We start from the raw sequence: 18,281 nt of genomic DNA, 5'->3' as shown, positions 1-18,281 counted from the left end.
TAAATAGATCAAAGCAAACTAATTGTTAACTGTAAGTGATGGTAACTGAAAGAATTTCCAAGACTGATTTTGAGAGCTGTTCTATTACAAAAGAAGGATCATAGCAACAATATATTGAAATGCTGAAAAACTAAGATATACAGATTTTGAGTTTTGGGACTCATTCCTAAAGGTAGGAAGGTGAACCAACATGTTAAGAGTAACTTTGAACTTTTTTCTGCTTTAGTTTCTTAGCAAAAAATGTATTTAACTTGTCACTTCTCCTTTTCTGAAAGTTATTGATTAATAAAGCAAGCACATAAGCTGGTACTTACTCTGTATATAGGGATTGTTCTGTATGCATACAACATCTGCAGATGGAGAGAACATTAGGGTGTGGCAGAAGAACTAAAGGGGTCCTTCAGGGTGGCCCATTTCTTCCAGTGAATACAAGGTACTCCTCATGACTGCAGTCACAGAAGTCCTACATGCTTTTCTGTGGTAAGTTTGCCATGGCGAAAGAATTATTTGTCAGTTACTCTCATATTTATGTTTTTCATCACAGAATTAACATCTTGTGCATGTATTTTGGAATCATTTTACTTTTCTAATTCTTCAGTTAAATTTATTTTATCATCATTATGATTATAATGTCTCTACTTTTTTATTTTTTTTAAGTGGTTGAATAATCATACAAGCTACAAATGAATCCAGGATTCTTTTTTTCCTTTTTCTGTATTACAGATACTATGATCTGGCAGGAAATGTCTTTGTAAGAGAAGGGTCAGAAAAAGAAATAGATGATCCAGCTTGAAAGACTAAATTGAAGAAGGTAATGATGCAGCTCTTTGACTCATAGTTCTTCCCATTTGATATGATAATTAGCTGTCTTAGAATGCTGCAAGGTAAATATTAATGAAACAAAGTACAGAATCATCTTACCTAAATTTATTTGTTTTAAAGAAAAAGAGAATTAAAGAACCATTATACCATTCTTTTTTAGATCACCCCTATGATGAGATCATCCAGTGTACTTCTGGTTTCCATCTAGAAAAATGTAGAAGATATGAGGATCAGAAGAAGCTTGCTCAAAAAGGATTACAGAGCACTCAGTTTTATTTTAGAAATACTATTTCATGTTGTAAACTGCTTTAAACAAATTACGATCATCCAAAAGTGCAATAAGATGGACTTACAATAAATGTTGATAAACCTGCCATTATTTTTAAATGTTTTTATTACAAATGCAAAGAAATTAAGGTGTTGTTTTTCATAAAATGATCCTCTTCTAAAACCTTGCTTACAGAGATATGGTGTGGAGGACTTGGACAATTAAAGAGACAAGTGCACATATGAAGCCTAATTTTTAAAGGTTTTTTATTGATGGCATGTATGCTATTAAGCTATATTAAGATATTATATCTTTTTTCTTTTTGTTGCCTCTAAGTAATGTGAAGTTTATCTGAGATACCTTGTGGTAGCTTTTTCTATTCTGGTATGCTTAACGGGCTTGCATATGATTTCATTTGCAGTGACTTTGCATTAGAATGATGTCATTGATTAGCATTACACTTGGCTTACCCTGATGTAAATAAGGAAAGAGTCAAACCGCTGGTTCGAGAAGTTCAGCCTTGAAATTCAGTCTTCTGAATAATGGCACACAAGGATATCTGAATAGAAAATTAATAATGTATGTGAAGGCAGCTTTTAGCATGCTGGGATGTGGACTATGGACCTGTTGCTAAAGAGATTTCTGTTAGGCAGGATTTGATGCCAAGAATTTTAGACGTTTGTGGGATAAGTCTATCAATTGGCAGGATATGTAAAGAAGTGATTTTGGAAATGGGGGTTATGTGGTAAGACATAGGGGCCTGGAAAACCTGCTAGATTCTACTAGACAAGCCCATAGAGGGCTGTATTTGATAGTATTTGACCACAAAAGAATGGAACAAGTAAACAATGAAATAAATTGTTTCTGTAATATGTCAACAGAGTTATGCTGTTGGCAAGTTTCCACCAGGTAACTTTTTATACTGTCTAGGTTTCATTTCTTACTCCACACAGTTTCTCTTTTCTTTGCACTGTTAGCTTACATCTCATAGTTTTTAACCCAAATCTATTTATAGCTCTTTGCTTTGAATAATCTTTATATACAAGCTTTGTTATCTGATGTCACCAGAGCTCAGGTAATAGTTGTCTATAGCTGTATTTAAATTCAGGAAAATCGAACAATTAATATAGTTGCTAGGTAAGTTACTAGATTTTTTTTGTTGTTTTTTAGTGAGAGTATCGTACAGTCTGTATTCACTGAGAGCTCCTACAAGCACAGTAGTAGCAGGTAAAAATATGTAACATGATATTTATACCTAGTTTGAGGATTTTGTGTGTTCAATCAGTAGTATGCACTTAAACCAGTGAAAGAAAGTAAGTTCAGGCTCTCTAGTGATTTATAGGAGGCATAGATCAAATTCCTCAAAGGCAGGATTGGGAAAGCATGTAAAGTAAACTACCATCTTTGAAAGGATTGTTGGGACTGACCTTGTCTAAGCCCATAAAAAGTTAAGGAATAGATATGAAATAAATGAGAAATGCAACGTCTCGATCAATTGTAAGACAAAGAAGGGTTGTGTAAAATGAACATGAGAGAACTGACTAAATCAGATTACTGTTAGACTCAGTAATAAGCATGGATTGTACAGTGTGAAAGTAGTATGGAAAAAAAGTCATTGTGAGCTATGGAATCCCTACAGGGAGTGTCAAGGAAGCTTACCTCCTAACAGAAGAGTATTATATGAAAAACTAACAACTGAAAGATGGATAAATCATAAATATATGCAAGCATGGGATGATGCTCACAGCTTTGGAGCTTAGAAGCTTTCTGATAACATGATAATCAATGAGTTAATAAGGTCAATGATTATGTGCTAATAACAGGGCTTAAGATTAATTGGTGCAATAAAACTACTTTAACTTCTGGAATATAGTGGACTATGTAGTGGAGACTTGGCAATGTGATGTAAATAAGTGATTAAAAAAAGTGATATAAAGCCAATGTTGGATGAAATATTACTCCTTATGTTTTAGTTTTCAATTTAGTTTTTAATTACTTAGTATCTTTTACTTGGCTGTTTCAAAGACCTTTACACATGCATTTTTAATATGTCAGTGAGATGTATTATATTTTGAAACTAATTTGTAAATAAAAGGCAGAAAAAGACCTCTTCCCCGCCATTATCATACAGAGATATTACAGCCTGTGTTTCAGCACACAGGCTGAGGTTTGCTTGGCATTCTGTTCTGAGCTTTAATCCATAGAATATTATAAAAAGAATTCATGTGGTATATACTTATCTACATATTTTTATTATGCTGATTTTATCAACAAAATAGTATCTCAAATGTTAAATTATTTGTTAGGTGACCATTAAATAGAGAGGTGACTTAAATAGAGATCAGGATTTCTTCAATTTTATTTTCTGTGTGTGTGTGGTGGGGGTGTTGTTGTGGTTAGGTATTCTCAGCAGGCTCTTTTAAAGTCAAACTTTGTATCTTGTATCAATGTATTTTACGTACTTGGCTCATTTGTGGGTTGGGGGAAAAATGTGTTCTGAAGGGAAGTTCAAGGTAGAGGCTGTACTGCAGAGTGTAAGACTAATGTATTGGAGAAACAGTTTATTGTTCAAGACAATTTGAACAGATGATTCTTCCCCTATGTTATGAATTCTTTGCTGTACAATAAATCTCTGCTTATTAATGAGATTATTAATGATACTCGGACATGTCTTTATTTTTAGTCATGAAATAGGCTTACATTTGGTTATATCATTAGTGGTGGGCTGCAAGGTCCTCAGGAAAATGGTAGCATTGTGCAGGTTGGCATAGCTGTTCATCCAGTGGGAAAAAGGGAAGACGCGGTGGGTTAAATAAATTGTTCTGGTTTCCTACGTTATTTTATTTCCAAATATATATATGGATATCAGATAATATGTAGTGCATAATATGGTCTCCGTATATTAAAACATTTTTATTTGTTGAAACCTAAACCTGTTTTCCGCCCTTCCTCAAATCTGGCACCAAAGATTACCAAAATGCATACTTACTCTGAGGTAATCTTCATGCCTAAAAATAAGTTAAAAACGGAAAATTTTAAATAACTGGTTTGTAATTGCTACAGCTTCTTTGCTACAGAGTGCTTTTTTTTAATATATAATTTAATTGCATGAGAAAAGGAATAAAATAAAGAAACTTTCTTTTGCTTTCATTAAAAAAATGTGGAGGAGAAGTGCATTGTTTTAAGGAGACAATATCAAATACTTTTATACTGGTCATGACTTTAATGCAGGTAAGGTTCTGTAGCATATTTTATGCAGTGAGCAAACATGTTTTCTTCCTTATGTTTCAGTTATTTTTTTTCTTTTTTCCTTCAGATTAAAAAGGTAAGAATGAAAGAAAACTTGAACAGATGAATTCAAATTACTATGTAATGATTTGTTTTCCAGGCAATGTAGAAAGAATTGGAGCAGGTGCTAGGTGGAAGTTTTTTATTTTTTGTTTTTTATTTCTTTTAATTTTACTAGGGTGAGCTGGTGTATAAACTTCAGTTTAACAGACTCTTGACATACTTCATAAAAGGATAAGTGTTCAACTGGATGATAACTATTTCAACAGGTTGTTGACTATGTGACTGGAATGGTTCTTTTCTGTAGGTATGGTAGTGTGTGCAGTATGGTTAGCATGCAAGTCGTAAGTGACGTGTTATGTGATAAATTCTTTTTGTAGGTAATACTAGTGGTGTTTCTGTCACTACCGTATTCTCATACAAAATCAGCTCTGTTTTATATTATTCTGACTGAAATGTGTTTCTGTAATGATTCATTGTGATTCTTCCATATAACATAAATTCAAGTGAAATACATGTTCTGTATTTGCAAATGTTGCCTCTTTCCTGCTGAGAGATGCTGATTTAGTTGGTGCACCTAAATAATTTGTGACTGACAGGTAGGTCTGCATTGACTTGGGTTAGATTTGGTTTCTTACAGATCCAAAAAAGGGATTTTTAAAAGGTAAATGCAAAATGTGCTTATGATTTTTTTTTTGGCAAACATGAATATAGAGTTTAGTGTTCAGTTAAAAAGTACGATTCTTTAAATATGAGTTGTATTCACAGAATCACAGAATTGTCTAGGTTGGAAGAGACCTCAAGATCATCGAGTTCAACCTCTGACCTAACACTAACCAGTCCTCCACTAAACCATATCGCTAAGTTCAACATATTTTAAAGACCTCCAGGGATGGTGACTCAACCACTTCCCTGGGCAGCCCATGCCTAACAACCCTCTCAGTAAAGAAGTTCTTCCTAATACCCAACCTAAAACACCCCTGGCGCAACTTTAGCCCATTCCCCCTCATCCTGTCACCAGGCACATGCGAGAACAGACCAACCCCCACCTCACTACAGCCTCCTTTAATGTCCTTATCAAGAGCGATAAGGTCACCCCTGAGCCTCCTTTTCTTCAGGCTGAACAAACCCAGCTCCCTCAGCCGCTCCTCGTAGGACTTGTTCTCCAGGCCCCTCACCAGCTTCGTCGCCCTTCTCTGGACTCGCTCGAGCACCAACATGTCCTTGTAGCGAGGGGCCCAAAACTGAACACAGTACTCGAGGTGCAGCCTCACCCCTGAGTACACTTCCCCCCTGAATCACTTCCCTAGACCTGCTGGCCATGCTGCTTCTGATACAAGCCAGGATGTTGTTGGCCTTCTTGGCCACCTGAGCACACTGCTGGCTCATATTCAGCCGACTGTCCACCAATACTTCCAGGTCCTTCTCTGCCTGGCAGCTTTCCAACCACTCACCTCCCAGCCTCTCAGTTCTCGTAATTTCTTTTCAAAAAAGATCAAAGGCAATGGAAAATCAATGCAATTTCAATTTTTTTTTTTTTTTCGCAAACATTGCATTTAATGCTTTGAAATTAAAAAAAAAAAAAAAGATTGCTTTATACTTATAAGGATTTTTTATGACAATTTAAGAAAATAGAAATGTTTGTTTGTGTTGCATATAAGATTTTTCTTAAAAAACAACAAAAACAAACTTGTATGAAATAAATATTCATCTCTTATCCAGAATTCAGTTAATGCGCTCATGTTCCTATCTGAAATATATTTCCATAGCCTGTCAGCTGTAAACAATTTTTGTTAATCTGTGGCCCCTTTTACTACTATGTCACTCATAGAAGTATGCAGTCATTTATCTTAAAGTATGTAATATTTATCTTAAAGTATTTAAATGTGCATTCAAATTGTATGTAGTGGAGAAAGCTAATCAAATAATGTTCATGTTTATATGTTATATTGTAAAGAAGACTTCAACGGATACAGAATTTAATGCTTAGACAATCCTTTTTTTGCGTGTGTGTGTTTATTTGATCCAGCAATCCAATGCTTTTATTTGCACATGTAATAACTGCTTGAGAATGCACAGATAAAATTTGCCTGAATATGTAAGGGAAATAATTTTGGTAATTTCTGAAAGCTTTTACATTCCATTATTTGACAATGTGGTAACTGTTGTCTTTATAATTGTTTTTTTTAAATATATATCTGTTTTGTTCTAATGATTATATAATACAACAACAGGCTTCCATCTTCCCATCTTGGAGATGTTAAAATCTAAATAAAAGACAATTATAGATATACATACAAATAAAAGTACAAAACAGTAAGCATTTGACTCTAGAGTGCTTGATTATGCAAAGTTACCATAATGTATAGATATAGTTTTGAATATTTATGTTCACCTTATGATTAACTATTCCACTTGTAATATAAAGTAAATTCCAGCTATCAGGTACTTCTTGCTTGTAAACAACACAGTTTCAAATAATGTTAGGACTGGCTTTGAAGGCACTTAGATAGAAACTCAGGAGTCACAAATTCATCCTAGTACCCATGGTGTGTTTTTTGTTTGTTTTGTTTTTAAATAACTGACATAAGTATTTGAAGAAAGAGTAAGTCCAGAAGTTTAGAAATGAGGGAGTATCCTTAGTGGGGAGGATATTTTGAGAGTAATACTGAATTACACTTTCGTATCAAAAACTAAAATGGTGAGATATCTTACCTGTGTTCGTGATTCAAGTTGCACAATTCCTTTTCTGAAGAAGGTTCAAAATATTACCACAAAACTGTTTGCATTAAAATGCTATACCAAAAAGCCAAAGAGCTTACACATTTGAAGTCTTATTAACTCTGATGTTTGTTAGCTTTGCTGATTAAGGCCTGATGTTTAAATACTAAATAGCTTAAACCAGTAGTAATTTTATATGTAAGTATGTAAAACACACCCATATTTAGAAAAGCACTTCCTGCAGAATTAAGGAACTGAAAATGAAAACCATAAATTATTATAACTAGCAATTCCACTGAGCCAATATGAAGGGAAAATTGACAGTATGGGATACACTATAGAAGGAAGCCTAGAATAATGGTAACAGCAGTATATCCATTAATAATAATTATGGATATTGGTATATGCAGTTATGAAACTATGCTTTTCAAAATTAAGGAAAGTCTCATGCTAGTCCATTCAAAGTATTACTGCAATGTGAGGATGTGTATGCCAACACTTCTCCTTGGTTATTACAGGTTATTTGCAGTGATATTCCAAAAAGACTGTTTTATCAATACAGAGTTTACAAACGTGATCGGTACCAGGAAAAAAAAAAAAAAGTGAACTGCATATTTGAAGTTCAGTGTCTATAAAGAACAGCTAGCAAGAAGTCAATATGCTACTCATATTTTTCAGTAAACTTAGGAGAACTGTCAAGTGTATGAAATATGTAGTACTTTGACTTGGAGTAGTAGGGTTTGGCTTTATTTTTGGCAGTATTATTTTGCTTCTCTTTAAGATGCAATAGTTTTTTTTTTTTTTTTTTTTTTTAAACCTGCATTTGGGGCTGAAGAGGAGCACAGATGCAGAACAGAAATTCAGAAATCATTAGGTGTATGCGTAGGGCAGAAGACGGAGGATGCATTAATATGGGTATTGACATTATCTTCTTGCTTTTCTAGACTAGGACAGTTGTGACTTACATTTCAGCTTGTTTAGAGAAATTAGCAGGATGTTAGTTACTGTAATGAGAAGCTCAATAGGAAAACTGTTTTTCTCTGCTTATATGAAATAGAAAAGAAGAAGAAATATCCCATAGAAATATCATAAGCACTATATGTTGACACTGCTCGTAACATCCTATCACACAATAGTGTACCCACTTTAAAATATTTTTTGTATTTATGAAGAGCAGGGTTGGCAAGCCACATTTTGCAACTCTGTTCTGTGTTCTAGATGTTAGAACTGTATTTGGTAATCTTTGCTGCAATGTCACCCTTTAAGATTTGGCTGCATCCTGCTGATGGTGGGGACTAGGGAAGTCTACTCTCAGTATCTCTAAGGTGAAATTCTGTTATTACAGGGGAAAAAAAAAAGAAAATCTTGGTTTATACAACTGTTTCTGTTATAAATCCATTTCACTTGCTTATTTACTGTAAATCAGGTGAATTCTATTAGTACAATAAGTTATTGATAAATGTCTATTTTAATGTTTTTTTGTTTGTTTGTTTGATTGTTTTTTTAATGGCATAGTTTTTCATGCAGTTTTAGATTTTGTACACACTGTGAAAAGTAGAAATAATCTTTTAGCCACAATGTATTCACAGTGTATGTTGCATAAATAGAAGTGTTGACTGGAAGTTTTATTTTTTGGTTGTCATCCACTTCCTCTGACAACAAATATATAGGCTTCCTTTACTTACGTGCATTCACGGGTTTTGTTCTGAATTTTTAAACAAAATTAAGATAAGGAAAAGAGAGAACAAAATCATCAACAGGCCTCTTTCTTGGAAGATATTTGTGAGGCAATAACATTTCTTATTTTGGGAAATAATTTTAGTAAGAGGAAAAAAGAGCATTAATTTTGGGCACAAAAAGACATGGTCCTCTAGATATTTTTTTTCCTTCTACAAAGAAAATAAATGCTCAAGAAATATGATGAAACTACAGTTTCAGTAGCTCCTTTCAGGGAACATTCAACATGCTTTCAATTAGAAACTGAATTGTCCCACATGCATTTCAAGCTCCATACACAAATCACCTTTTTGCTTGAAACTTTTTCTATGTGGTCTATTGCCAGAGGACACTCTTCAAGTATGACAACATATGTGGTTGCTTAAGGTGCTTTTGACATACAAGTCAAAAGCTGAGTTTCTTAATGCTCAGATTATTTTCCCTTAGAGTCTTCAGGGGCACGTTGGTAAAACATATCCTAAGTTCTTATTTTATGCATGAGTTCAAGAATATATTGAAGTATGATTTTTATTTTTTTTTTAATAGATAGTGATTCATTATGGTGGTTTTATCCTGGTGTAAAAACTTTGTTCCTCTCTCCCCTATGTCTTCACACAGCCAAGATTTCTAATGTAGGCAAGGAGTGGTTTAAGAACAGTTGTCCAAGAGCAATACTGAGGCCAGTGAGGTTATTGCTAGACTCATCTGTGGTGTTGGAGTATTGATGTGTTTTTCAGAGCTTGTTAGTATCTAATTCATGAAACTTACCGCTAAATTCCTTGGTATTCATCTCAACTATTATCTGTCCGTTTATCGGAAAATGCTCAATGGAGAGAAAATTAGGCCTGCATCTTGAGTAGTCGGCTTAACTGATAATTTAAATTCTAATACACCTATTATATGAAAAAACTTTCTCTAGTACAGAACTCATATAGCTATCAATTCTTTGTTTCCCATAATTTTTCATTTCATAGCTTGTCTTCACATTTTCTTTTCTTCAAACTATAAACATAGTTTGAGAAATTGGGTCAAATCCCAACTGGTTCTCACAGAGCTCATGTACCTATAGTACTGGCTCTGTAAAAGAAGACCAATGGCAATGTGTGCTTTGGAATAATTTCTGACCATGTTTTATTTTACTGCACACTGCAGCCAGACGTGGAATTTTTTTTTTTTATTGTTGTCAGTTTCCAGACAGATAGCTTGATCAGGATTTCTTAAATATGCTTTCATCTAAATTACTGTGATGCCATTTTGGCTAGGTGGGAAGGGGTAGAAAACAGGAAAGAGAAGATGAGCTTATGCATTACAAATAAATTAATTCCTGTATGTTACATTTTTGTAGTATTTTCATTAAGTATTATTTGATTGGTCTTTCTAATGGTATTTTTGGCTAAAGATAGTACTGTTTAGATACTTTTGGTGAGTGGTGTGATTTTACTTAAATGAAATAATTGATTAGAATTATTAATATATTCCTGATTTAAATTTTCAAGTCCAGAGAAGCTAGTCATGTAGAAATAATACCAAGGCTTCCTTTGCCAGAAGCATGGAAACAGTCTGCTTTGTTGAGGTACTTGAGAGACTTAGCAGCTCTTATACCATCACCTGCTGTAAGTCACTGATTTGTACATCCTAATTAGGAATATAAGAAGTTAGGTTTACTAATAGAATGGTTTTCTACACCTGTACTTATGTTGCCTTAGGAAAAGTTGCTGCCATCTTTAATCATTCACTTCTCCCAAAGGTTATTTAACTATGATGTCTTTGTATTATATCTTTATTTTTTGTATGTCTTAAATTTTGACTTTTTTCTTTTTAAAAAATCTTTTTTGATTCCATTTTCATCCTATTCTTTAATTAGTAAAAAATTACCACTTGAAATGGAAGCACTCACTGAGAATTTCTTGAGTTGGATGCCATCCCTAAACTGCCTGTTATCTGCAACAGTCCTTTTCATTTTATCACTTTGTGTAATGCTATTTGAAGAGGTTTTATGTAAATAGAAGGTAAAATCTTGAACTGCATTAACAGTGTTTATGTAATCTTTGAACTGAAAGACTTGAGTAAATCTCATCTAATCAGAACAAGACAGTTATCAATGATCTTAGGGACTTTAATACATCAGAAACAGAATAAAAGAAAGATCAGTTTGTAGCACTCTGGCTTTCCTCCAGCCAAGTGATGAAGAGTCTTACAATAAAGCTAGGATGAAAGGGCAGTTTTGTTTCAACCTAAATTAGTATTAGGTTCATATAGCTGATGCTATGTAGTGCAGGTGTTGAATATCAGTCAGTAATGAGAAAATCTTGAAAGGTCATCTTATCCATTTCTGAACAAAGGAACAGGATTTTTTTTCAGCATTTTTAAGGAAGTATATAAAATGCCTCCTCTCGGTATTTTCTGATACTTAAATTAGTATTAAAATGGTGTGCTGAAGTTACTCATGAGGCCAGAAAAATAAAAAATAAATGCTACTCCAATGTCTCAGAAACATGGAAGGAGAAAGTAACAGCCAGTTTTCATTTAAGGCTCATTGTGGTCTAAAAGAATACTAGAGAATTTTGAAGAAAAAGATCTGATTACGTGTCAGTTTTGTGGGGGGGTGTGTTAACCACCTTGACAGCTAAGCATCATTATGAAATTCTAGGGCTAATTATGTGGTGTGGGTATCTGATTATGCAGGATTATAATTAATTTGTATGTAAGAAGTAGTTATTCAGATGTAATAGCAATTACAGTGAAACAGATGTCAGGGGATGTAACGAAAGTGTAATTTCCTAAATGAGCACATATCTGAGAAATTAGTGTTATAGACCTTGATGGTTACAGAGATGATGGCATAAGTACTTTAACATGGATGTAAGTGTCAAGAGTTCCATTTGATGGAGTGCAGGTTAAACTATCCCTGACGCTGTGCTTTTTTGTTTGTTGAAAAACAAAACAAAAAAACAGCCAACCCTTCCCTACCTCTCCCTTACCCAAAGTTTCTTTAGGCTCTTTAGACTTTCTTTCTTTCTTTAGACTTTTTCTTTCTTTAGACTTTCTTTCTTTCTTTCTTTAGGCTTTTTCTTTCTTTAGACTTTCTTCTTTCTTTAGACTTTTTCTTAAAAGAAATTATCATAGAATCATAGAATATCCCGAGTTGGAAGGGACTCAGGGATCATCAAGTTGAACTCCTGGCACCACACAGGTCTGTCCAAAAGTTTAGACCATGTGACTAAGTGCACAGTCCAATCACTTCTTAAATTCAGACAGGCTCGGTGCAGTGACCACTTCCCTGGGGAGCCTGTTCCAGTGTGCAGCCACCCTCTCGGTGAAGAACCTCTTCCTGATGTCCAGCCTAAACTTCCCCTGCCTCAGCTTAACAGTATTCCCGTGGGTCCTATCACTGGTGTTTACAGAGAATAGGTCACCTGCCTCTCCACTCCCCCTCATGAGGAAGTTGTAGTTGACTGTGATGAGGTCTCCCCTCAGCCTCCTCTTCTCCAGGCTGAACAGGCCCAGTGCCCTCAGCCGCTTCTCATATGTCTTCCCCTCTAGGCCCTTCACTATCTTCGTCGCCCTCCTCTGGACACTCTCCAACAGTTTAACGTCCTTCTTGTACTGTGGTGCCCAGAGCTGCACACAGTACTCGAGCTGAGGCTGCACCAGTGCAGAGCAGAGCGGGACAATCACCTCCCTCGACCAGCTAGTGATGCTGTGCTTGATGCACCCCAGGATACGGTTGGCCCTCCTGGCTGCCAGGGCACACTGCTGGCTCATATTCAACTTGCTGTCAACCACAACCCCCAGATCCCTCTCCAGCGTCTCATCGCCCAGTCTGTACGTATAGCCAGAGTTGCCCTGTTCCAGGTGCAGGACCTGGCACTTGCCTTTGTTAAACTTCATGTGGTTGGTGATCGCCCAGCTCTCCAATCTGTCCAGATCTCTCTGCAAGGCCTTTCCACCCTCATCTGAGTCCACAACTCCTCCAAGTTTGGTGTCGTTGGCAAATTTGCTCAGAACACCTTCTAGTCCTACATCCAAATCATTTATAAAGACATTGAAGAGGGCTGGCCCTAAAATGGAGCCTTGAGGGACCCCACTAGTGACCGTCTACCAGCCACATGTGGCCCCATTTACCACAGCCCTTTGAGCCCTGCCCGTCAGCCAATTGCTCACCCATCGTATGATGTTTTTGTTAAGTTGTATGGTGGACATTTTGTCCAGTAGGATCCTATGGGAAACTGTGTCAAAAGCTTTGCTGAAGTCCAAAAAGATCACATCAGCTGGTTTCCCTTGGTCAACTAGATGGGTGATCTTATAAAAGGAAATCAAATTTGTTAGGCAGGACCTACCCCTCATGAACCCATGTTGGCTGGGACCAATGACTGCATTGTCCCCCAGGTGTGCCTCAATAACTTCAAGGATCATCTTCTCCATAATTATACCAGGCACTGACATGAGACTGACAGGCCTGTAATTGCTAGGGTCTTCTTTCTTCCCCTTTTTGAAAACTGGGACAACATTTTCCATCTTCCAGTCTACTGGAACCTCTCCAGATTCCCAAGATCATTGAAAAATAATTGAGAAAGGTCCTGCAGTGATGTCAGCCAGCTCTTTAAGCACCCTGGGGTGAACTCCATCCGGACCCAGGGACTTGTATGGATCCATGTGGAGCAGCAAATCCCGCACACGTTCAGGGTCATTTAGGAGTTTGTCATTCCCACCATCATGGCCTTCCAGCTCAGGGCACCCTGGATCCCAAAGCCCATCATCAGTGTTGAAGACAGAGGCGAAGAAGGCATTAAATGTCTCTGCTTTGCCTATGTCATTGTCTGTGAGGAGACCTTCCTCTTCAAGTAGTGGACCTATGTTTTCTCTGGTTCTCCTTTTTCTGTTCACATATCTATAAAAACCTTTTTTTATTGTCTCTCACAGACATGGCCAGCTTCAACTCTAGTTGGGCTTTGGCCCCACGAATTTTCTCCCTGCAAATACGAACAGAATCCCTGTATTCCTTCCTCATTGCCTGACCCTCCTTCCAGCAGCCGTACACTTTCTTTTTTTGCCTAAGCTCCAGTAGAAGTTCCCTGGTCAGCCAGGCTGGCCTTCTGTCCTGCCTGCCTGCCTTTTGATATTTTGGAATTGCCTGATCCTGTGCTTTTAGGAGGCAGTGCTTAAAATTGACCAGCCCTGATGGACACCAGTGCCTTCAAATTAAAAAGACAAAGAAGTGCCATTCAGAAATGATGTAATGGATAAAAATCTGGTTTCCTTAGGCTATTAATGACTTTGTGAAATGTTCAGAATATCTCTTGCTTAGCTGTTCAGGCAAATCTGAAACCCTTCAGATGACCTCAGACAGTAAAACAATCGGTATAAGTTATCATTCTCATAAAGTGGTAATATCCTTGAAGCAGTACCCCAAAAGTATATCCCTGAATCAGTACCCGAAAAGAAAAACACGTACATAGACCAACATAAATTCAAGAACTGAGCCCTTTGGGAGTCTCCAAACATTTGAATGTGATTGGAAGAAAACCCACACAAAATAATAAAGTGGGAGTAATATTCTGATCTTCTCCAGAATCTTAGTCTGCTTCATTTTACCATCAGGGATAGGGAAGAAAAGCTTTTAAATCAGCCAGCTTCAGATTGATTCATAAAGCAAACAGGGAAAGTATTATGAGGCAAGTCTTCATGCTATGATAGACATCTAGGAATACTCATCATTGGCAGTCTATTCATCTTTGGCTAAGGGGGTGGAAACTCTGGTTTGTCTCCCTGGGTAATGTATGGAATCCTGTTTATATTCCCCAGGCCTTGGGAAGCAAAGTCTGGTCTTAAAATTAGCTGTAATTTTTGCTGATCAGATAATGGTCTGGCCAGCTATTTTTCCATGACTTTTGTTATGACAAATCTATGACATACTCTTATTTTTCTAAAACATTTGTGTGGTGAATGTACTTGTTTCATCTGAGACAACCAGCTGGTGGTGATTGAAAGATTCCCTCTGGATAGGTGATTTGCAAAGATTTTTCTTTTTATAACGCGGAGAATCAGAAAAATAGAAATACAAAAACAAGGAGAAAGGAGCATTCAGATGTTTTCTTAAATGCCCAGTGCAAAATTAGAAATTCAATGTTCTCATATGTTAGAGATGGTTTAAATATACCTATATATTTCATAGAATCATAGAATCATAGAATATCCTGAGTTGGAAGGGACCCTTAAGGATCATCAAGTCCAACTCTTGACACCGCACAGGTCTACCCAAAAGTTCAGACCATGTGACTAAGTGCACAGTCCAATCACTTCTTAAATTCAGACAGGCTCGGTGCAGTGACCACTTCCCTGGGGAGCTTGTTCCAGTGTGCAACCACTCTCTCTGTGAAGAACCCCCTCCTGATGTCAAGCCTAAATTTCCCCTGCCTCAGCTTAACCCCGTTCCCGCGGGTCCTGTCGCTGGTGTTAATGGGGAAAAGGTCTCCTGCCTCTCGACACCCCCTTACGAGGAAGTTGTAGACTGCGATGAGGTCTCCCCTCAGCCTCCTCTTCTCCAGGCTGAACAGGCCCAGTGCCCTCAGCCGTTCCTCGTACGTCTTCCCCTCCAGGCCTTTCACCATCTTCGTAGCCCTCCTCTGGACACTCTCCAACAGTTTCATGTCCTTTTTATACTGTGGTGCCCAGAACTGCACACAGTACTCGAGGTGGGGCCGCACCAGCGCAGAGTAGAGCGGGACAAATTTAATATTTAATGCAATATTTTTAATATTTAATGTATTTAATGTCAGAATCTAATTTAGCAGTTTATATTTATCCATTTAACCATTATGTTTCTGTACATCTCTTCTATGGAAAGTACACAGAATGAGCAAAATAGAATAGGCAGGACAGCATCCAATTCATTATTTCTCTTCTTCGTAATTACTTACATTACTGGGATTCTTAGGAGGTTTGGTTATTGGCTAAGGTGTCATTGTTAGGTACTGTACAAATAGTGAATATTTGCACTATGTAATGGTGAAGATAATAAGGATCACGGTGTTATGGTTTTTGATTACTCTTTTTCCTGAATTTCAAGACGATCTGGGAGAAGCACGATTTGAAATACACAATAGCTCAGGTTCTGGAGTCAGTTAACCTGTCTTTCAGTGAACACATCCAGCTTCTCAGCCTACCATGCAAAAATGTATTGGTCATTGTTATAAAGTTAGCTCAAGTGTGAATGTAGAGCACTGATGTGCAGGAAAACCAGGGTGAGAAAGATATCTGCCTTGGCAGTCCTGCCCTTTTGAGGGGAGCCGTGTATGGCTAAGTCTGCCCTATTTTGGTTTCTTACAAATTGATCGGACTGTTTGTAGGAGGGGTATAAGCATCATCAAATTCTGAAGTAATGTTTCGTTACAGCTCTACATTGCTCTACGTAAATGTGCATTTTTTTGTGATACCTTAGACCAAGATACAACTGTGTTTTGTAAGAGCCTGAGTGATGCTATCTTTGTTCTCTCTTTTTACAATGACCAATAGGCACTAATTCTGTTAATTGTATGTCTTATCTAATGATTAAAATCTTTTTCTGCTATGTGTGCAGTACAATGAGTAAAAAATAGGAAAATGTGAAAACTGAAATGTAATTGCTAATGTAGAGGATGTTGCATCAGCCCACTATGTAATTACTATCCTTAAAACATCAAATTTAAATATAATGTTTTTAAATCGCTTATTTCAGGTATCAGTGGAAAAACTAAAATGAAACAACAGTAGAAGATTTTACATGTACATGACTCTTAACAGTATTTGAACTAGTAGCACAACTGAATGGACTAAATTTTGATATCTAGGCAGAAACAGCAGTGTTGTATTTGGACTAAGAAATTACTTGCTGGCTTTGTCACAGTTGACATTAATTATTGATAGAGGTTTCAGTAATAGTGCATGTGCCAGCAGACTTGACTGTAATATAAGAAAGGGACTGCAGTGGTGTTAGAGGGATTATAGAGAGGGAAGCACCTGTAGCATTTGGAGTTGCATGCTCTAATAATCAGACTTCTGTTTTGCTGCAATACATTCATGAGTGATTAAAATAATGGAAAGATGAGTCATCAGGCTTATTTCTATCGTGTCCCTCCACAGGAGTTACATAGAAGAACCCAACTTCAGCCTGAGCCAGCAAAGACAAAGGCTCTTCAAACAGTTATTGAAATGAAGGTATGGTCTTTGCATGTTTTCCTATACATTAATTTTTTTAGCTTGAATGGCTGGGATGGAGGTAATTTTCTTCATAGCAGTCTGTAAGGTGCTGGTCGGGATTGGTGACCAAAACACCAATTGATAGGTCAGCTATTTTAGTTGTTGCTGAGCTATGCTTACACAGCATCAAGGCTTTCTCTGTTTCTCACTCTACCCTCCCAGCGAACAGACTGCGGGTGGACAAGAGTCAAGGTGGGAATGCAGCTGGGACAGCTGGCCTCAGTTGAGGAGAGGGATATTCCATACCATCTAATGGCATGCTATTCAGTGAAACTGAAGTGAGGGGAGCATTCAGAGTTACGGCATTTATCTTCCCACAGAGCAGATGTGTGATGAAACCCTGTTTTCCTGGAAATGGCTAAATGTCTGCCTGTTGATGGGAATTAATAAATGAATTCTGTATGTTGTTTTGCTAGCACACATAGTTTTTCTTTATTAAACTAGCCTTATCTCAAAGAACAAGTTTTCTCACTTTTGCCCTTCTGATTTTCTTCCCCACCCCACTGAGGGAGAGTGAGCATGCCACTGTGTGCTGCTCAGCTGCCAGCCAGGGTTAACCCACAGCTACTCAGTTTATAACTTTTACTATTAAATGCTTGCTTTTACTTTTCAATTTACTTTGCTGTGAAGCTAAGAATAATAAGTATTTCTTTCTCCAACCTTTAAACCAAAATTATTCTGCATCCATTACTGTCCAGAGCTAGGGATGAAAAGAGATGAAATCTGAAGGCCTGTAATTTCATATATATAAAACATATACTCAGTAAACTTATAAAGCTGCCTTTCTGAAGGCAGAAATGTATCTCTTTTAAAGACACTTGATAAATATTTGCCTTTCTCTTCACTTGTTTCTATAAAAAGTTGAGTTTGTTACAAATTAATCAAAACTCTTGTAAATGAACAAACTGGCATACTAGATTTCGTATCTTAGACATATACATGTCAGTTGTGTATTTCAGACAAATTTGGAGTAGTGCTATCCAGAAAACATTTACATAGCAATTTCTCCTATTGTTTTTTCTTATTTCCAAGTCTGGCCCATTTATTCTGTAGTATAAAGGACTGGCTCTCAAGTGTTTTAATAATGAAATAATGCAGAAATTATACAGAAAAGCATAAGAGCTTTATTTGTAAGTAAAAATAATGTGTGCGTGGTTTTGGAATATGAAATTGATATAACAAGAAGAATCATAATGAAAATCTGTAGAATTATAGTAAGAAATCTGTG

At 36.7% G+C, this 18,281-nt stretch overlaps 1 protein-coding gene across 7 annotated transcripts in view; it reads left to right on the top strand.

Moving 5' to 3' along the window:
- ERC2 (ELKS/RAB6-interacting/CAST family member 2) overlaps positions 1 to 18,281 on the top strand; it is a 550,520-nt gene that overhangs the window by 111,098 nt on the left and 421,141 nt on the right. For all 7 annotated transcript variants that reach the window (XR_011812383.1, XR_011812382.1, XR_011812380.1 and 4 more), the window contains exon 4: positions 16,937 to 17,011. Coding sequence is in view for 2 of the 7 variants with exons in the window: in XM_072044083.1 (XP_071900184.1) it covers positions 16,937 to 17,011 (75 nt within the window). In the remaining 5 variants the exon portion in view is untranslated. The remainder of the gene's footprint in view (positions 1 to 16,936; positions 17,012 to 18,281) is intronic.

The sequence above is a fragment of the Anas platyrhynchos genome, chromosome 13 (assembly GCF_047663525.1).
Source record: "Anas platyrhynchos isolate ZD024472 breed Pekin duck chromosome 13, IASCAAS_PekinDuck_T2T, whole genome shotgun sequence".
Classification (NCBI taxonomy): Eukaryota; Metazoa; Chordata; class Aves; order Anseriformes; family Anatidae; genus Anas; species Anas platyrhynchos.
The sequence above is the reverse complement of the archived record's forward strand: the minus strand, read 5'-3'. Positions and strand labels throughout refer to the sequence as shown.